General features: G+C 35.7%; 1 protein-coding gene across 1 annotated transcript in view; it reads left to right on the forward strand.

The window, feature by feature from the left end:
• Positions 1-19,918, forward strand: part of CDH2 (cadherin 2) — a 216,817-nt gene that overhangs the window by 135,079 nt on the left and 61,820 nt on the right. Inside the window, exon 3 of the mRNA XM_059039741.2 lies at positions 19,065-19,291. Within this exon, the coding sequence (XP_058895724.1) occupies positions 19,065-19,291 (227 nt within the window). The remainder of the gene's footprint in view (positions 1-19,064; positions 19,292-19,918) is intronic.

A 19,918-nucleotide genomic window follows, 5' to 3' on the forward strand; every position in this document is an offset into this window, starting at 1 on the left:
AGTATTCCAGTTATAAAAGCTTCAGAAGCATTTCCGCCCGCTCGAAAGAACTTTATCCCTGTTTTTATTCTGACATACCTATTATGACTTTGTTCACTAAGCAGAAGGAATTATGGGAAATGGAAATTCAATGGCATGTTTTTATTAAAGTGCTATGTGTGTATCTTCATGGATAAATTAAAGAACCGAGCAGAATCCTACGTTTTCCTTTCAGGTAACAGAAATTGCCTTATTCATTCTCACTAACAGTGATTTGGTTGAACCAGAAAACAAAGTAGCATAAAATGAGAAGGCTTATATACAAAGCATATTTTATATTTTAAAAAAAAGAAGTCAGTGATGCTATGAATTATCTGTGATTCTAAAAATCAAATTAAAACATAATCACAGGGACTTCCCTGGTGGTGCAGTGGGTAAGAATCCACTTGCCAATGCACAGGACACGGGTTCAAGCCCTGGTCCAGGAAGATCCCACATGCCTGGGAGCAGCTAAGCCCATGAGCCACAACTATTGAAGCCCGTGCACCAGAGCCTGTGCTCCGAAACGAGAAGCCACTGCAATGAGAAGCCCGTGCACCGCAACGAAGAGCAGCCCGCGCTCGCAGCAACTAGAGAAAGCCTGAGAGCAGCAGCGAAGACCCAACACAGCCAAAAAAAAAAAAAAAAAAAAACCCGCATAATCACAAAAATCCTGTGCACATGTATTCTGTGGGGCAGGGGTGGTAGTTTAAGGAGGGAATGCTTAAAAGCCGTATTTCTCCTTTGCCTTCCTTAGTGCTGTAAGAATAGAGAATTGCACATCTTCAAATCCAGCAGCTGATACTTGGCAACAGACTCTGTTGGTCCCTTTCTGTATGTAGTAGACATTTTCCTGCAAACTGCAAGTAAATGAAAAGTTTACAAGCCACATGTTTTTGCGGCAAACTTTATCCCTTTTGCAATACTATATTTAAACATGTTTTTAAATGTCACCCTCAGCTTTTTGATTTTGTGGCCTAATTTCCCTTATCCCCACTACGTAGATCTTCATCTTAAATCACATGATTTGCTAGAGAAATATTTAGATGAGACTGTGACTTCCTTGATGGTAGAACACTTGCCATGTTTACGTTTAGATTTCAGCTCCTTCCTTACAGGAGGACAGACACGTTCAGACATGGGAAAAGGAGTAAGAAAATAGTATATCAGGCAGCTATAAAAAGGAATCTTATAAATAGAAAAACATTATTAAAGTCCCTTTACATGTTAGTTCAGATGTCTATATTTTTACAAATCTAATTTATTTGAAGCAGGATTAACCTGTATTTAGTTGCCTAAATGTGTTTAAGATTAAGAATGTGTTGCATACTTCTCTTACTTAAGATCTACTTTGAGTTTAGTAGATCTTCCTCAAAATAAAGTCAAATTTAAAAGTCCTTGACTATGAGTCATCTTTAAAATAAGAGATCTCTGTCAACCTAAAGTAACTCTGCAAGTCTGAGAAATCAAGGTTAACCTCATTAATTTTGTAAAAATTTGCCAGACATCAAGGGATTTGAAAACGCCTAGAAAAATAATAAGATATTCAACAAAGTTGCTTGTTTTAAAGGCTAAACTGTGATCCATGAAAGAATTATCAAAAGGTGGTGTGTGCATATAAAACAAGCAGTTTAAAGAAATTGACTTTGAGCCTGAAAGAAAAAGAATGCTACTCATTAGAAACCAAAACTTGCAGCAGAATGTTTTTGTATGGCCATCATGATAAGAACTGAATAAAGAATGTCTCCTTTATAACAAATACTGAGTTTATTTTATTGGAAACTTTTAAAAGAAAATACGTCATGTAAACGTTAAAGGAGCACCTATTTTACTTCATCTTGAAATAGTCATATTGGTTTTCTTGCCATATAATCTCCTCCCAAGGAACTTTGTAGGTCCTCAATTTATCTTTCCTGAGAAGCATTTATGCTATCAAAATTGCAAACTTAGGAGAAATCATGGATCACATCTTTAGTTGTCTTGAATGCATATTTTTATCTTCCAGAGTTTTTATTTCCAGAGAAGTATTTCTAAAGAACTGTTCTAAAGAAATGTCTTCTAAAGAAGTTCAGGCTTTACCTCTTCTCATTGACATTCATTATTTTTAAAGGGAGTGAGGAATAGAATTCGGAACTTGAAATATTGGTTGTATCTTTTGCCTTCAAAGACGTATACTCATTGTGACACCCCAGTACAGAAATGACTGAAATCTGTTCATGCAAAGAAGGTGATTGGTCTATCAGAGGAAGAGTTGTGTTTCAAACAGAATAAGCTTCTTTTACTTTTCCTGTTGACATACAAATTCTAGCAAAAAGAAAGCAACCAGATTATGAAGTACAATTCATTAATGCCTATGTAATTTGTTAATCTCTTGAAAGGAAGAGTGACCATTGAATCATTGTCATGATTTCGATCACTCTAGCTGTTGCTGCCCTTTCATCCATGGTTACATGGAATGTGATACTTAGATTTTAACTTTGCTCTGGGATTTGATAGCTTTTAATAACTAGAGAACAATGCATTTAAAATGATTTTATTCCTGTAGGAGTAGTCCTTTGCTTTTTGTCTTGGAGAAGCCATTGTCTTTTACTTAAAACTTACTCAACAACAATCAACACAAAACAACCAAAAAACAACGAGTATCACGTTCAGTGGTAATATTCACTCAGGGATTTGTTATGATATTGAATTTTAGAATATGTGTATGCCTATTTTTAGTGCTGTAAAAGATATTAGCAGTCTTCCAGTGAGACTTTCCCATAAAAAATGAAGATCCAAAGCTGTTTAGAGGATTATTGGGCCTCAGTGGGACCGCAACCAGAACTGAATTTACTGACTTGTGTCCTCTCTTCTCTTTATTTTTTACTAACAATAGCAAAATGATAAGAAAAAAAATCTCATCATCAATTCAGTTCCTTCTTATTCAGAGAAAAAGTACACTACGTCAGACTAGTTGAGGGTATGGTTCAATTGAGTATAAAATGAGTGTTTTAGTGGAGATTACTTATAAAATACATTAGATTAGAGTTGGCCTTTATACAAGCAGTGGTTTTTTTTCTTAGTATCTTTTAGCTTTATGAATAATTCATCTGATTAGAAACTGAAGTTACTTCTGTACTGTACTCCAAATTAAAGTGCATATTTAGTGCCCCTGTTGTTTGGGCTATAATTTATTCAAGGCGTGCTTGTTGTATAATGAGTCTGATTTTTCTGTGTGACTTGCGGAATCAGTCCTATTTCTTTATAATCACATCTTGCATATTATATTGTGTATTTTTGAATAATTCCCATGTTTAAAAAATGCCACTCATGGTCTTCCTCATGTTAAGAGGTCACCCATGGGCTCCGGAAAAGGGGAAATGCTAAGCCTTTTTTAAAAACTAGAATAGCATTTAAATTTTAACACTGAATCCTACTGTCACATAGGCATGGTATACACACACACTGCCTCTGAATTCTGTGAACCAATTTCATGTGCATCAGTGATTAGATTGTTCGTTTGTACCTCTGTTGACATTTCTTCTTTCAGCTGAATGGATTTCAGTCTACCTGGAGACTGCTTCTCTCAGTAAAGCCTTTAGCCCATAAAACTCCCTCCCCCACAAAGATAATATGTCCCCAAAACTCCTTGCCAAACAAATTTGCCCTAGCCAAAGATTCTTTACAGATACTCATCCTTAACAAAAGGCATTGAGCGAGGAGCCGTTGAGCTGATCCAGACACCACTCTTTCCATAAACACTGATGCCTCTGCGAAGGAACCATCACTGCCAGACTGCCATGCCTCGATCATGCTGAAGCCACCACCTCTCGCCTGTCCTCTCACAGCCTATCGGAGTCCTGTTCATCCTTCTCTGCTCAGATCAGAAGTCGGCTGCCACTTCACTACATCTTTAGTGATCCCCTTTCTCCCTTCGGTTGTAATTGTCAAAAGCTTTGGTTTAGCCCATCTTGCTATATATTGTTCTACTTTACTGTTAGTCATTGAAGTCCTTTCCTCCTAATTTTAAACTCCTAGAGATTAAGGATCTTGTTATCTTCATTTCAGTATTCATCTTAAATGGCACACAAGGAATCATTTGGTTAATTTTCATTGAGATTGGGCTGTTCGGGGAGAAATGGAAATCAACCTTCGTCCTGAGATGTAATGGATGCTTCTTAGGATGCCCCCCAAGAATTTCGGGCAGCAGTGGCCACGCTCTCAATGTGATGAGGGAACTTACACTCTGTGGCCTTCTGTTTCCCTATGTATAAAGATGGGCAACTAAAGAAAGAATAGGGGCTTCCCTGGTGGCGCAGTGGTTGAGAATCCGCCTGCCGATGCAGGGGACACGGGTTCGTGCCCCGGTCCGGGAAGATCCCACATGCCGCAGAGCGGCTGGGCCCGTGAGCCATGGCCGCTGAGCCTGTGCGTCCGGAGCCTGCGCTCCGCAATGGGAGAGGCCACAACAGTGAGAGGCCCGCGTACCACAAAAAAAAAAAAAAAAAAAAAAAAAGAATAGGAAAAGATAAGTACATGAAAGTATTTATATCATTGTAGGTGATATTTAAATGAGACATATCACAAACATTCTAAACTCTCAACTCTGGACTTGGAAACAGTAGTAGTGAGAGTATTAGTTGACTGCTTACTCTGTACATGCTGAGTTACTCTGTAAGTTGACCACCTACTCTGTAGTTACTACTTATTCAGAGTACAGCACTAAGTAGACAGATAGGTGGATTCACACAAACATACAAAATAAGTTCATATGATGTTATTAACTAGTACTGTTGGATCTGAGGAAGAGGGTGGAATCCCCACCTTTGTCTTTCGTTTCTTTATATCGAGTCATCCAAGGAATATAAAAAAGAATGTGTATATATATGTATAACTGAGTCATTTTGCTGTACAGCAGAAATTAACACAACATTGTAAATCAACTATACTTCAATTTTTTTTTTAAGTTAAAAAAAGAAAAAAGAGCTATGCTATCCACCTTCTCATTGAAGCAGGTTATGGTTGGTGGTTAAGATGCTGAAACCCACAAGTTGCTTTATGCTCATTCTTAATGGTCCCCAATTTTCAGGAGACTTCATGCATACATGAATGAACACTAGCTCACCACTAGACTGTTGTTGTTTGCCTTATTCTTCACTGTTGAGGAGCTGGTTGGAATTTGTTCATTCCTCCTGCAAGTTTTCAAACCACCATTGTTTGGGGGGTCATGTAGTACAGTAGAGCACAGACTCTGGGTGGTCTGTGGCATCCCAGCCATGGCTACACGTTTTGCTCATTAGGCCAATGACTAGGCTGCAAACATCAAAACACTTTTGTTTGCCACCTCTCTATTTGCGTAGCTCTTATTAAGATGCATGGTATGCTGTGCTCCTCCCCTATGTGTTCGATGATTCCTGTTACTCATCCCTAGTCAACCCAGGTAATAAATAAAAAGAGAGTCTTGCATTCCTTTTATTCATTATCTGGTTTGATTGGAAAAAGTCAACTCTAATCATGTATTGCTATCAGTGACATGAAAAAAAAAAAAAAGAAAGGAAGCAAGTTGGAAAAATTTAGGAAAGGTAACTTTATCTATAAAGGCTAAAAAGACTAAAATTAACCTAGTGGTCTTTTACCTGGGCAACTGATTAATCAATTAATTGATTAATTATCAATTAATTAATCAATCTCCTGCCTGCCTGTTGTCCAAGTTTTCTTGCTTCCTCTCTTATTCTTTCCTCTCCTCTCTCCTGCGTTGTGTAATATTTCAAATATATGGAAAAGGGTCTGGGGCAGGAATCAGTGTGGCTTGTTGGAGGAATCACCAGACCGCCTACGTGACTGTGGCTGCCCAATGAGCTCCAAGAGGAAAGGAGGAAGAAGTTGCAGGGCCAAGGGCTTTTGATAAGGATTTTGTTCTTCGTGGTGTGATAGGAAGCCTCTGAGCATGATTTAATTTATGTTTTTCAAAGGCCACTCTAGTTGTCACAGAGAGTGGGAGTCATAGGCAAGTCGGAGGCTCCAGCTGTAATTCAACCCAGATAATGGCTGGTGCCATGGGGGTGATGAGAAATGGGGATATATTTTGAAAGTAGAGCTGACAGAACTTTCAAATACATTCCTTTTGGAATAAGACAGGGGTCAAGCTCAACTCCTAGTCTTGTAGTCAGAGCATTTGGGTGAAGGGTGAAACTGTTCACCATGGCGTTTGTTGAGGGATTGGGGGCAGAAGTGAATCAAGAGTTGGCTTTGGAACCTGTTCAGTTTGAGTTGCCTATTCGATGTCCAAATGGAGGTGGCAAGTAGGCAATTGGATATAGGAGTCTAGAGCTGGAGGGAACAGTCAAGGTTTATATATACTTTCTCAACAGTCTTCTTTGTGTAGGTGGTTTTTAAAACCTTGGATCTGGTTGAAATCACCTAGGGTGAGAATGGAAAGAAGTGAAGATCCCGGGCTGAAGCTTGAGGCATCTTACAGAATTGGAGAAGGAGCGGCCAGTGGGGTAGAGCGAACCAGAGGAATGTTCCATGAAATTACATTCATTTGGAGTGTGTTAGGTTCTGATTGTTGATTTCATTGGCTGTCCTTAGTATTAGATTGTTTGATGTATGATGATTTGGGATCGTGGAATTTTTGTTTTCATCTCTCATTCTGCCCTTGCACAAAACCACCCTGAGCCCAGTCCCAGCCCATTCCCTGGTGTCAAATGGAAACCTAGATGCTGTGCCCTATGTCTTCTGACCTTCAAGCCCCTTAACCCAACAGAAGCTGAACTTCCAGTTGTTCCTGTCTGCTTCCTATCCAGGTGGCAATTTACATTAAGTTCATTTCTGGTCCACAGAGAAGTTTATTTTGTTTTTGAGTGTGGCTAGGTTTTGTCTCTCTCTTTTTAAAAACTCTTTATACTTCATCATTGCTGCCTGTTTGGAGCAAAGTGGTCCATCAAAAACATGACCCAACTGTGCCATGCCATGCTATCCAGAAGTCTCCTTCATACCTTGCATTTCTATTTGTTCTTGGTTTTTATATCCCTCTTTTTTTAAAAATGGGATTTTTTAAGATGAAAAATTCACATTTAATAGATCTTTCATCATTCCTGTTTAGGTGTATGTTTTTCTGTCTTTGTCTCAATTATTTACATCTGTTGTTTTAATTCATTTTAATGACGCTGGAAGTCAAATGTCTAAGTTACTTTTTTAAAGATAGGGCTTTTAGTATATTATCCTAAAACATTAGTATTGCTGGGGCTTTTAGGCAAAAAGATGGAATTCCAACTGGTCTGCTTAATGCATCTACTTATAAGGACGGGATAAGGATATTGTTTTAGCCTAACTCAATTTATTGTAGCTAACACATGCAGACTGAGAATTGGTTGAGTTGGGAGTAAATAGTATGTACACAGAGTACTTGCCTTGACATCCTCTTGGTTAATGTAGTGAAAATCCTTTAATACATGCCTGTGTATTCATGGGGTAAATCAAACGTGCAAAATCTTTATCTCTGTAAAACTTAGAGATACCCTGACCCTTCATAAGTTTACCTAAGAGCTGGACTAAGTGCCATAGTGTCATTTGGAAAAGCGGGGGTGAGAATAATGTCCCCAGGCAGAACACTCTTGCACCTAAGGTGTTTTCAGATAAATCACAGTGTGGAGCATACATGAGATGGCCGTAATATTACAGTGTGTGACCATTCATCCCATGCACTTTGATATAATTAAGGAGAATGGTGAAATAGAAGTGTAATCATTTCTCCAAGAGGGCATGTCAACCCATTAATGAGTAGAAGGCTTTTTATTGTCAGTTGAAGCAGCAGATTTTTGCCCAGCAGTTTGGATTGCTGAGTTGGTGTGTTCAGAGGTAGATGTTCATTTCAGGCTGTGATAGAAGGGAGGGGAACACTTTTGAAGAGGATTTTTTGTTTTATTTTTTTGTTGTTTGGTTGGTTCTTTTAAACCAATGACAGCATTTTGAAATGACTGCAATTCTGGGCATTATAATACAAATTTAATAAGCATAAAATATAATTTCTAAATATAAATAAGTAATTGACATTTAAAAGAGTATTACTCAAGTATTTATGCATTTGCATAAAACCAAATAATCTTGAAATAGCCCTTTACTACTATTATATTGATGCATTAAAATCATAGCCCATTTTTTTTAATTATATGTCATAGATTACTTACCCTTGTTTTTCTTGTGACTATCTGCAGTAGATCAGAGTAAGTACTAAGAAATACTGTCCGGTTAGGTTGTTGGAAGAATACATTCATGCTACTAGAGCAGCTTTCTAGCGTTTATACAATAATTCTTCAAAAAGTTGGAAACTGGTCTACCGAGACAATAAAAAGATGGAGGCCATGTTTTTCCCAAGGTTATACGGTGATGTTTACCAACTAACAACCCTAATTGAATTTACATTAGAATTTGTTCATTGCTTTTACTACTTAAATTTCATTGGCAACTTAGGGACTTCATATAATTACTTTGAGCAACTTCATAGGCTCTGTGAAAGACATAGTAACATTGATGACATTTTTATGGAATCCGACATATATTAAATACTTAATACACATCATGTTGCGCATGTTCCGAAAAATGTAGACAGCCTTTAGAAATAACGCATGTAATATTGTGGGTTTTGGTGTTGCTTTTGTTACATTTTTAGTTTGTTTTCTGTAGAAAGTCCAACTTTGCTCTTTGCAAAGTTCTTTCCAGTAGCTAGTGAGCCAATGTTTCTTTTGGGGGAATTTGGCAGTAATAGTTGGGAACTCAGCTTTTTTTTTTTTTTTTTTTTTTTTTTTTTTTTTTTTTTGCGGTATGCGGGCCTCTCACTGTTGTGGCCTCTCCCGTTGCGGAGCACAGGCTCCGGACGCGCAGGCCTAGCGGCCATGGCTCACGGGCTTAGCTGCTCCGCGGCATGTGGGATCCTCCCGGACCAGGGCACGAACCCGTGTCTTCTGCATCGGCAGGCGGATTCTCAACCACTGCGCCACCAGGGAAGCCCCGGGAACTCAGCTTTTAAATTATGAGTTATGTATTATGGCAGATTTTCAAGAGCTGTTTTATATATCAGTACATTGTCATTTCTTCATATATGACAAGGATATTTTTCTCTAAAATCGAGTAAAGGAATAAATATTTCGTAAATTGTTTTAAGTGTTTGGGATGAAAATCTTATCCTTTCTGTTTTGTAACTTTACTATCAGCAAATAATTTGGGATTTAATAGTTTAATAGTTCAACGGACTTTAATTTCCGTTCATGTGATATCATGTCATACTGTAGGACTGAGTTGCTTAATGAACATTATGTCCTATGTACCTCTTTCTTTTATTCAAATTTTATAAAATGTATAACATCCTTTTGTTCCTCGGTATACCCATGTCTTAGTAAGTTGGGCATTCTGGGGAGACATTTCCCTCTTTCTGGTCTCTGTGGCACATTTTTAAGCCACATTGTTGAAATTGATTTAAACACAAGATTAGTTTAGTTTTGTTTTTTCCTTTCTAGTGGTGTACTTGAAAACTCCACCTAGCAAGAATTTCTTTTTTCAGCAAAGTTTATTAGGAGAACTGTATTTTCTTTAAAAATTAACAAAAACCTGTCACAAAACTTAGGAATTAGGATCCTTCTTTGTTGACATAAGTAGCCTGAAACATGAAGCTAACTAAATTGCATCAGACTTCAGAGACTAATAATCATACATTTGGGAAAAAGAGCTTCCACACAACCTGTGTTCTGTCAGAGTAATTTAATTAATTAGAGGTAGTGATATTTCAATGTAATTTGTTAATGGGCACATTCTGCAAAAAAAAAAAGAATAATTCTGCCTGAACACTGATCATTTTATATATTTTTAGCTGGATTCTGTCAAAAGAAAGGGTTTCCATTGAATTTCATGAAACAGAGATGCCTGGAGGAAGAATATCAATGAAGTGAAGAACAGAAGAACAGTTTAAATTTTTTGAGTTACTAGAATTGCATATAAGGGAGAATGTAATAATCTTACCGCTTTTCCAAAGATTTAATATATGACATTATATGCATAGCATTATTTGGACAATTGAAAATCTAAATTTCATATTTTGAATGTCATAATCATTATCATCCCTACTGCTTGTTTTGATTTTTTTCAATTTCACAAAGAATATCATAGCTGTTTATTCCTTTCTTTTATTTGTGGCAACTTGTATATAGATATTAGTTAAATACTACATGACTTGCCCTGGAAAGAAAATGAAATAACAGCTTCTCTAGATTTTATAACATTTTAGAGAACATTGTAATAAAAACCTCTTGCTTTTGGTGGGGAAATACGAAGGCTTTTAGTAATAAGAAATATTTTAGTTGTATTAATTTGATCTACAATAAGTTTGATTCTGATATATTTCATTTCATAGACACTTCATCCTAATTCTGCTGCAGTGAGAGGGATTTAGGTCACTCAAGTTGAGACCTTATCATGATAGGCTAGGATGTGCTGCCGAAACAATTACCCCCATTCTTCTTCTGTGCTTAACATAAAAAATGTCAATTTCCCCTTCCTGAGAAGAAGTCCTCAGTGGAAGCAGGAGACTCTCCAGGGCGGTTCTCCATGGCCGGGCTCACTCACCCCTGGGGGTTCGATCCTGTTAGATCCTGTTATTATCTGCATTTAACATGTCCTTTCTTAATTGCCACTGCAGGGAAAGAGGGCATCAACTTTTTTTTTTTTTAATCTCTCTCTCTCTCTCTCTCTCTCTCTCTCTCTCTCACTATATATATATATATATATATATATATATATATATATATATATATATATATATATTCTTTTTTATATTCTTTTCCATTATGGTTTATCCCAGAACATTCAATATAGTTCCCTGTGCTATACAGTAGGACCTTGTTGTCCATCCATTCTCCATGCATCTACTAACCCCAGACTCCCAGTCCATCCCTTCCCAACACCCCTCTCCCTGCTGCCCCTGGCAATCACAAGTCTGTTCTCTATGTCTGCAAGTTTTATAAAGAAGTTCATTTGTGTCATATTTTAGATTCCACATGCAAGTGATATCTCAAGGTATTTGTCTTTCTCTTTTTGACTTACTTCACTTAGTATGATAATCTCTAGTTTCATCCATGCTGCTGCAAATGGCATTATTTACTTCTTTTTTATGGCTGAGTAGTATTCCATTGTATATATGTATCACATCTCCTTTATCCATTACTCTCTCAATGGACATTTAGGTTGTTTCTGTGTCTTAGTTATTGTGAATAGTGCTGCTGTGGACATAGGGGTATGTGTATGTTTTTGAATTATAGTTTTGTCTGGCTGTAAAGGGTATCAACTTTTAAATGCTGCTGCTGGGAAGTGATATGTGTGACTTCAATCCCCAGATTTTATTGGCCAAAGTAAGCCACTTGGTCATGCTGAAGGCCAAGGAGATGAGAAGTGTCATCTTTCTGAATGTTTAGAAAGAGGAGAAAAACTGAAATTATTGGTCATCATTCACAATGCCAAGTGAAGCATTAATATTTCAGCAGTACGGCAAAATAGATCAGTGTTTCCCAACCAGATTGCCAAGAATGGGATATAAGTGTGCTGTAGATACTCATGGTTGAACTTTTTTATACTGTTAAAAATGTGAAGGCATTTTTATTATAAAACAGGTCAGTAAGTTAACTCACAATAGTGAAAATTACATTTGAATGCTCTTTCATGGCTTTCTGTAAAAACTTCCTGAAAGTTTTTATTATTTTTCTCTTTTGCTAAGACTTGCATAGACCCAAGTCTCCACATAGCATCTCCCCAGATTTTTTCATTGACCAAGTACTCGCCGCACATGGAGTGAGCACCAAATGTCCCCTTTCCCCCTGAAGCCCCCCAGTCCACCTGATCATTGTTTTTATATCAGTGTGTTTATCCTAAGTGAAAATTTTATGCAAATGTTACTTTTATTATTCTTTCAATTTAATTAGCTTGCATCTTTTGCTCATACTTTTCTCCATTTAATTCTAAAAGAGAAGGTATATATAAATTTTATCTTTTTATGTTTTTGTCAGGTACCAGAGAATTATTAACTTTGTTAGATTTCTCAGTTGTTTATTTCTTCTTCACTCCTTCTTTTTCTTTTTTCCACTTTCTTCTTTTGCTTTTTTTCCTTTATTTCTGTTGGATTTTAAAGTTAACAGTCAAAATCTTTTCTTGATGGAAACCAATAGTTAATTTTTGTGTGTTTTTTTAAATTAAAATGTCTCTATTATGTTAAATTTATATAGGTTTTTGGAAACAAATTCCTTAGAATTAAATTGATTGGTTTTTCTGGGCATAAAATTTACTAAATTACTAAACAGGACTGTAAGTTGCAGAAATGGATTGCTTTCAAAATATTTTTCGATTATCCAGAACTGTAAATAATGATTATATTTTGTACATTTTTAAGACTTTCAATTATTAAATTAAGTGAAAATTAATATTCAGTATTCCAATTTAGATTACAGTATGTTTAATTTTCCAAGCTTTTCATATGCCTTATATTTAAATGTTTTAACAGTGCAGAAGACCTGAAATATATTTATTTTATAGTTGTAATATTTATAATATTCATTCGTATATTATAGGACAATATTACTTATAGTTTACTATTTATATATTATATGTATATTATATATTATTTACAGATAGATTTTCTGAAGCTATACATGCCTGCAGTCTCTTTTGTCTTTAGATTTCATTTTACATTATGTTTACTTTCCCAACCCAGTGGAAAATGGAAAGACTTCAGTTACAAAAACCCCTTCAAATGTTTTCCCTCAAATTGGAATTCATGAGTCCTTATAATTATTCTCACACTTGGTCTAAAGGTTTTATTTGATGCAAGTGAAGCTACATGCAGGACTAATTTTGTGGTCACTGTACCCCAAAACAACCAATTTAGGCAGAAGAAATTTTGGATTCTCTTAAGCAGAAAGTAAGGAAATTCCTTTATGAGATTGAGTATAGCACTACATGATCAAGCTCTAAAAGCCATTTATGGGATTTTACACTTAATGCCTTAGGCCAAAATGCCTCACACAAAGGCAGAATTTCGTAGTTTACCAGCCTATATATGTATCAGCAATGCTATACTGGAAACCAAGGAAGTAGAAGAAATAGAAAAGGAGCCACTTTTGAATAATACGCTCACGAGAGGTACTGTTGGCACGTTACACATCATAGTGACAGCACTAATCAAAAAGATCATTAGATCAAAAGGATGATCATTGCATGTTGATGACTTTAAGGAATTAATAAATATGCTGGTTAATAGCAGTCGTTAGAATCCTTGAAGAGCATTATTCATTTTGGAAAAAAAAGGAAGACAAACTTTTGTAAATCATATATTCAAAGACCCAAATGAACACTTTAAAGCAAGTTTTTAAACAAATATTAAATAAGCCTGATGCTCTGGCCATATGGCGTGAAGGTATAATGGCTATAAATGGTATGAAGATATAAACATCAGGAGTTTAATCTGAGAGCCCCATGATTCTACGTTAGTTTTACTCACCTAGAAACTCTTGTATATAAAGGTTTGCTCATAAATCTTAAAACCACATAAATTGATATTATGAAAATAAATGGCAACAGCTTTATGCAAAGATTAGGGATTAGAAAACCATATTTGCTGATATATACCAAAGTGCCCAAGCTGTCCAAAGGACACTTTTTTTGCAAGAGTTTATTAGCTAATAGAAAAATGGAGTGTGAGTGTGTTTGAATGTTGTTCACTGCAGATTTGTTGAAGGAGAGTTATTCGCTTGAAAAAAATAGCCTACTTAACTGACATTTTGGAGCACCTGAATGAACTTAATTGAAAATCGCAAAGGCCATGTAAATAATATTACACATACTCACCGAGCTTATGGATTTGAAGCAAAGTTCAGCTTTGGAAAAAGGATAATGATTCATTTGTGATATTTAGTTGGTGTTACATTTTAAATCCTAAGGAAAAATTAATGACTGTTAGAGCAATACCTATATATGTTTGAAGTCAAAGTTTTATCTTTATTTTAAAATACTTAAAATGAAAAAATATGAAAACTTTTGCATTTCCACAAGAATTTCAACATTGTATTTGTCAATTAAGAAAAAGAAGGACCAAGAAATTTAATCAGTGTATCCCTCATGATTCATGACAAGAAAGAACTTTCTGTCAGTTGGAGAAAAAGTGATGAACTCTGTGCTACCCATTTGCTACCACCAGCTTTTGTGAATAAAGTTCGCCTTGGTGGTAATTATCAAGCATTTGATGTCTGTGTCATAAAACTTGTTATTAAAAAGGCACTTCATGCAAATAAGCTCAAATTTCTTATTAAAGATTTTTTTAAAATTTTTTTGTATGGAAGTTTTATGTGTATTTAATAGTCAGTATGTTTCCTAAAACTCTGTATTTCATTTTTCTTATCATAATTACATGCTATAGAGAAAATGTAATGACTTTTTCCACCAAGGTCCATATGGAACTTTACAAACTGTCTCTAGTGTATCCTATTGTGCATGTGTGAAAAGGATTGGTGGACCCTAAATGGTTCTAGGAAAAATTGTTCCTCAAATTGAAACTCAGAAAGGGCCTAGAGTAAGCAAAGAATATCTAAGCAGATTTATGAGCAAACCTGCACTTGGTAACCTTTCTCCATTGGAATCCGTAAGTAAAAACACCATGAAATCCTTAAAGTTGAGACAGTTCTCTACCTTCCTCCCTATCACTTCTTCACTAATAGATAGCTAGCTCCTTAATAAATATTGCCCTGTCCCCATAGAAGGAGAATGTCTGTTAACACTGTGAAACTATTTCTGTTTTCCCAGTATGCCTTCAGAAATAGCAATTAATGTGGGAAAAAAATACAATAAAAAAGCCAAAGGGATATTTAGGCACAAAACTATTTTACACTGTTCTCTCATAATTGTTTCTAAATATGGGTGATGTTTTACTTAGGCAAAAATTATAAACTGTATGTGTGTATTTGCACATTTTCATTTCTGTGGTTTATGTAGTGCTATCAACTGCTAATACATTTAATATATAAGATCCGTGGTTTGCCGTTAATATTTTATAAGGATATTATGGTTTTATGGTCAACATTAATTTGAGGTATTGCTTTAAGAGTCAAAAGTACTTTAAAATAATTATTTCACTGGTGTTTAATTTCATATTAATCATGTTAACAAAGTTTTATCTAGGCTAGAACACAGTAACTACATATTATATGTAAACTATGCAATGGCTCTAATAATAAATTTCTTGTTTAATATGATGATGTTTTTAGGCACAAACATTTAATTGTGTGTAGAGTTATTTTAAATTTGAATGATCCAGTGGATCAAGTTTGTTTTTTCAGTTGTCTAAGGCAATTTATTTCCTTTTCTCCTATGTTTTGAAATTCTGCAGTTTCTACTCCAAGTTATTTGAGCACTTAAGCAAAATTAATGTTCTAATGTAAAGAAGATTGTCAGAAAAAAAATTTCAAGTTGAGTTCGATTGTTTTTAAAATAACGGAATTTCAACTTTATTACATGTCTGGTAAAATATTATACTTCATGAAACTACACTCAGTATCTCCATACATAGGGTGTTCATGTAAAGTTATTGATTCAGTTATATTATCCAGTTCCAGCTAATACCACGTTGGGGCAATTCACTGGAACTCATGTTTGGGAGAGACAGGATATTGACAACTATCTACTCCTTTTAAATACCTAATAATATAGCTAGTTCCCCTAAAGGAAGTATTTTTTAAATTATTAATAGACTTTAGTTTTTAGAACAATTCTAAGTTTACAGAAAAATTGAGCACCAAGTGAAGAGTTCCATATCCACCCCACCCCATAGTTTTCCCTGTTATTAACGTCTTGCAGTAATGTGGCACATTTGTTACAACCAATAATGATACATTACTGTAAAGTCCTTAATTTTACTTTAGGATTCACTCTTTGTGTTGCTCAGTCCATGAGTTTTGACAAACGCATACTGTCATGTATCTGCCATCACAGTATCATACAGAATAGTTTCACTGCTAAGCATGCATTTTAATTTAAAATAAATGTATCATCACCTTTTCTTAAAAACCTATACATTAAAAAATGATCAAACTGCTTCATATTTTGGAAAATAAAGGTTGAAAATCTTATTATATTACTCAGAATTATTTACCTACTATCCATTAGGAAAGTATGTTAATAACAGAAACAGCTTGGTTCCAGTGAACTATATATTTCTCCTCACAAGTCATATATAACTATGATGTTTGCCTTCCTCATCTTCAAATTTAAAATTTAAATCTAATCTTAATTTTACCGTGTCCCTTGACTATCTCTTTCTCCCTTTCAAGTGCTTCTGTCCACTCTCCTTTTTATTTTTAACCAGGTTTTTTGGTAAACATATTTTGCCGTAGTCCTCCTGAAAACCATTTTGAAAGTCCATAAATGGTAAATAAATATATTACATAAATTATAAATATGTATTAGTGCTGTAACTAAGATTCTATAGCATAGCGGTTTTCCACATTTTTCTATTAATTTCTATGTTTCTGTAAAAACCTTCTCCTAAGTAAGTTTCAGTGCTTGGTGCTAGGGCAGAAGTGAATCTGGTCAATTTTGAGAAAATATTCATGGTGCATCTAAGTCATAAGTGAACAAAACAACACACAATAAACACTGACCAATGGTTAACAAATGGAATTCGTGTATTATCCATTTATTAGACTACAGAGTGGGTGGTTTAAATGACAGAAATTTATTTTCTCACAGTTCTGGAAGGCTGGAAGTCTGAAATCAAGGGGCCAGCAGGTTTGGGTTTCCTTGAGACCTTTCTCTTTGACTTGCAGATGGCCATCTTTTCCTCAGTCCGTACAATGGTCTTTCCTCTATGTACATGTGCATCTATGTCCAAATTTCCTCTCTTTTTTTAAAAAAATTTATTTATGGCTGTGTTGGGTCTTCGTTTCTGTGCGAGGGCTTTCTCTAGTTGTAGCGAGCGGGGGCCACTCTTCATCGCGGTGTGTGGGCCTCTCACTATCGCGGCCTCTTGTTGCGGAGCACAGGCTCCAGACACGCAGGCTCAGTAATTGTGGCCCTCGGGCCCAGTTGCTCCGCGGCATGTGGGATCTTCCCAGACCAGGGTGCGAACTCGCGTTCCCTGCATTGGCAGGCAGACTCCAAACCACTGCGCCACCAGGGAAGCCCCAAATTTCCTCATCTTATACGACACCAGTCATATTGGATGAGGGCCCAGCCATATGACCTCATTTACCTTAATTACCTCTTTAAAAACCGTATCTCCTAATATACTTATATTCTAAGGTACTGGGAATTAGGGCTTCAGCCTGTGAATTTGGGGGCACAGAATTCAGTCCATAACACTCATTGAAATTAATAAGCTTTTTAATTTTCATGACTTGAAAACAGTAAAACCTGGTAATTATTGATTAAGCATGTGAACCAGGCATATTTTGTGCATTAAATTGCAACCATAGGATGAAGTCAGGATTGGTACTTCACTAAGGAGAACTTTTTCATTTGGCAATGGACTTTGAGTTGAGGTGTTGATTCCACTGTTTGAATGTACAAAGGGAATTATGTAATACAAGACCTTTCTTTAAAATTGAGTAATGCCCCAAATGCTACTTATTTTAATATTAAAGCAAATGAAAACTACCAGTTGTTTAAAAAACCCAGAACAATTTAATAACAAATATTAAACCAGTGGGGGCAGAGGTATTAGAAAAGCGAAACAATTTTAAGTACCTGACCATTATGCAATTTCCTCCCACGTGTTTTCTCTGATGTCAGACTCTCTGGGATCACCCATTTCTCATTCATAGGATGTGCAGTGACCCTTTGTAGGAAAAGGCACATTTTTTCCTTCTTTGCTAATACATTTTTTCAAAGGCCTCTATCTTTCCTAGCCTGCATCTTTCTGACACCTGAATCCAAATACGTAAGCTGAGTACCAAATTAGCTGAAGTCAGTGGCAGTAACAGTGAGTGTGAATTTTTCTCATTTACCACACACTCTCATTAGCCCATGAGGGACTCAGCTCCTCCCCTCTGTGGGACATTCAAGCTATGCTCCAAATGAAGAACTCCTTTTTAATATGCTAGTTACTTTGGTACTTTCAGAGATCTAAATGTGGCATTACTCTCTTCCCAAGCATCTATCAAGCCTCTTTTACTTTACTTTCATTGTCTATTAAAAGTTTAAGACTTGAGTCATAAGTTGAGTTAGATCCCTTTGTGCTCTTGTAGGGCAGACAACCACTAAGAGTCAAACAGCATGGAGCATTGGTGGCTTTCTAAATTTTCTTCCCCATCTGTAGAACAGATAAAATGATTCCTACTTTGGGTGGTTATTCTTAAGGTTAAAGTAAATAACCTTAAGTGTCTTTTTCAGTGCCTAGCATTCAACAAATGTTAATTCATTTTCTTTCACAACCCAACAACCTAAGTGTTCATCATCATATGAATGGCTAAAGATGTGGTGTGTGTATATATATATATATATATATATATATATATAAAACACACACAATGGAATACTACTCAGCCATAAAAAAGAATGAAGTTTTACCACTTGCAGCAACATGGATGGACTTGGAGGGGACTATGCTAAGTGAAATAAGTCAGACAGAGAAAGACAAATACTATATGATATCACTTATATGTGGAATCTAAAAAATACCACAAACTAGTGAATGAAACAAAAAAGAAGCAGACTCACAAATATAGAGAACAAACTAGTGGTTACCAGTGGGGGGAAGGGGGGAGGGGCAATACAGGAGTGAAGGTGGGAGTTACAAATGATTGGATGTAACATAGACTATAGGGATGTTCTGTACAACACGGGGAATATAGCTAATATTTGGAATAACTGTAAATGGAGTGGTGTAACTTTAAAAAAAATTTTAATGAAAATTTAATAATGTAAAAATAAAATTTTTGTGTTTCATGTTGCTACATTTTATTTTTAACCTAATCAGGATATAGCTTTAGATGAACAGTTGTTTTTGCCTTGGTGGTATAATTAGTCTTATGTTTTTGCAGTGAAGTTTAGCAACTGCAACGGGAAAAGAAAAGTACAGTATGAAAGCAGCGAACCAGCAGATTTTAAGGTGGATGAAGATGGCGTGGTGTATGCCGTGAGAAGCTTTCCCCTCTCCTCTGAGCACTCAAAGTTCCTGATATATGCTCAAGACAAAGAGACTCAGGAAAAGTGGCAAGTGGCAGTAAAATTGAGCCTCAAACCAACCTTACCTGAGGATTCAGTGAAGGTAGAGTATCCAAGTATGGCTTTGGATGGAGTTATGTCTGCAGATCAGAAATGTTAATGGGTGGCCACTATTTGACTTTGTATCAGCTTCATTTGCTACAATAATATTTTGCTGTTTTTAACCTTATAAGATGCTTAGACAAAATGTATTATCAGCAATCCTAAACTGTATTAACCTAATTTAAATTAGAAGTAGTCATTTGTTTTAAATTTCATAGAAGCTTTATAAGGTGTTAAATTTAACCACAAAATAAACAATTGTTTGTTAGACGTCACCAGCCAAATTTATTAGATGAGAAATACAGATTTATGGTAGTAGAAGGAAAGCATTTCTGTCAAGCAGTATTGGGTTTTTGTCTTGTCTCTTAATAATTAAATTGGGGAGTATGAATTATTTATACTACCGACATGACATTTAGGAATAATATACTCCCTCTGGTGGAAGCTGCTATAAGCCAAGATAAAATAAATAAGATACATTTCTAACAAGGTAAAGTTCAATTCAGTTCAATATTTATTGAGCACTTATTTTGTGTAAGGCACTATTTTAAGAATTTTAAATAGAAAAGTTAACTTCTTCAGTAAAGTTATGATAACATTATTAGTTCTGAATATTCTAGTCCTTTGA

Source organism: Kogia breviceps, chromosome 15 (assembly GCF_026419965.1).
Source record: "Kogia breviceps isolate mKogBre1 chromosome 15, mKogBre1 haplotype 1, whole genome shotgun sequence".
NCBI lineage: Eukaryota > Metazoa > Chordata > Mammalia > Artiodactyla > Physeteridae > Kogia > Kogia breviceps.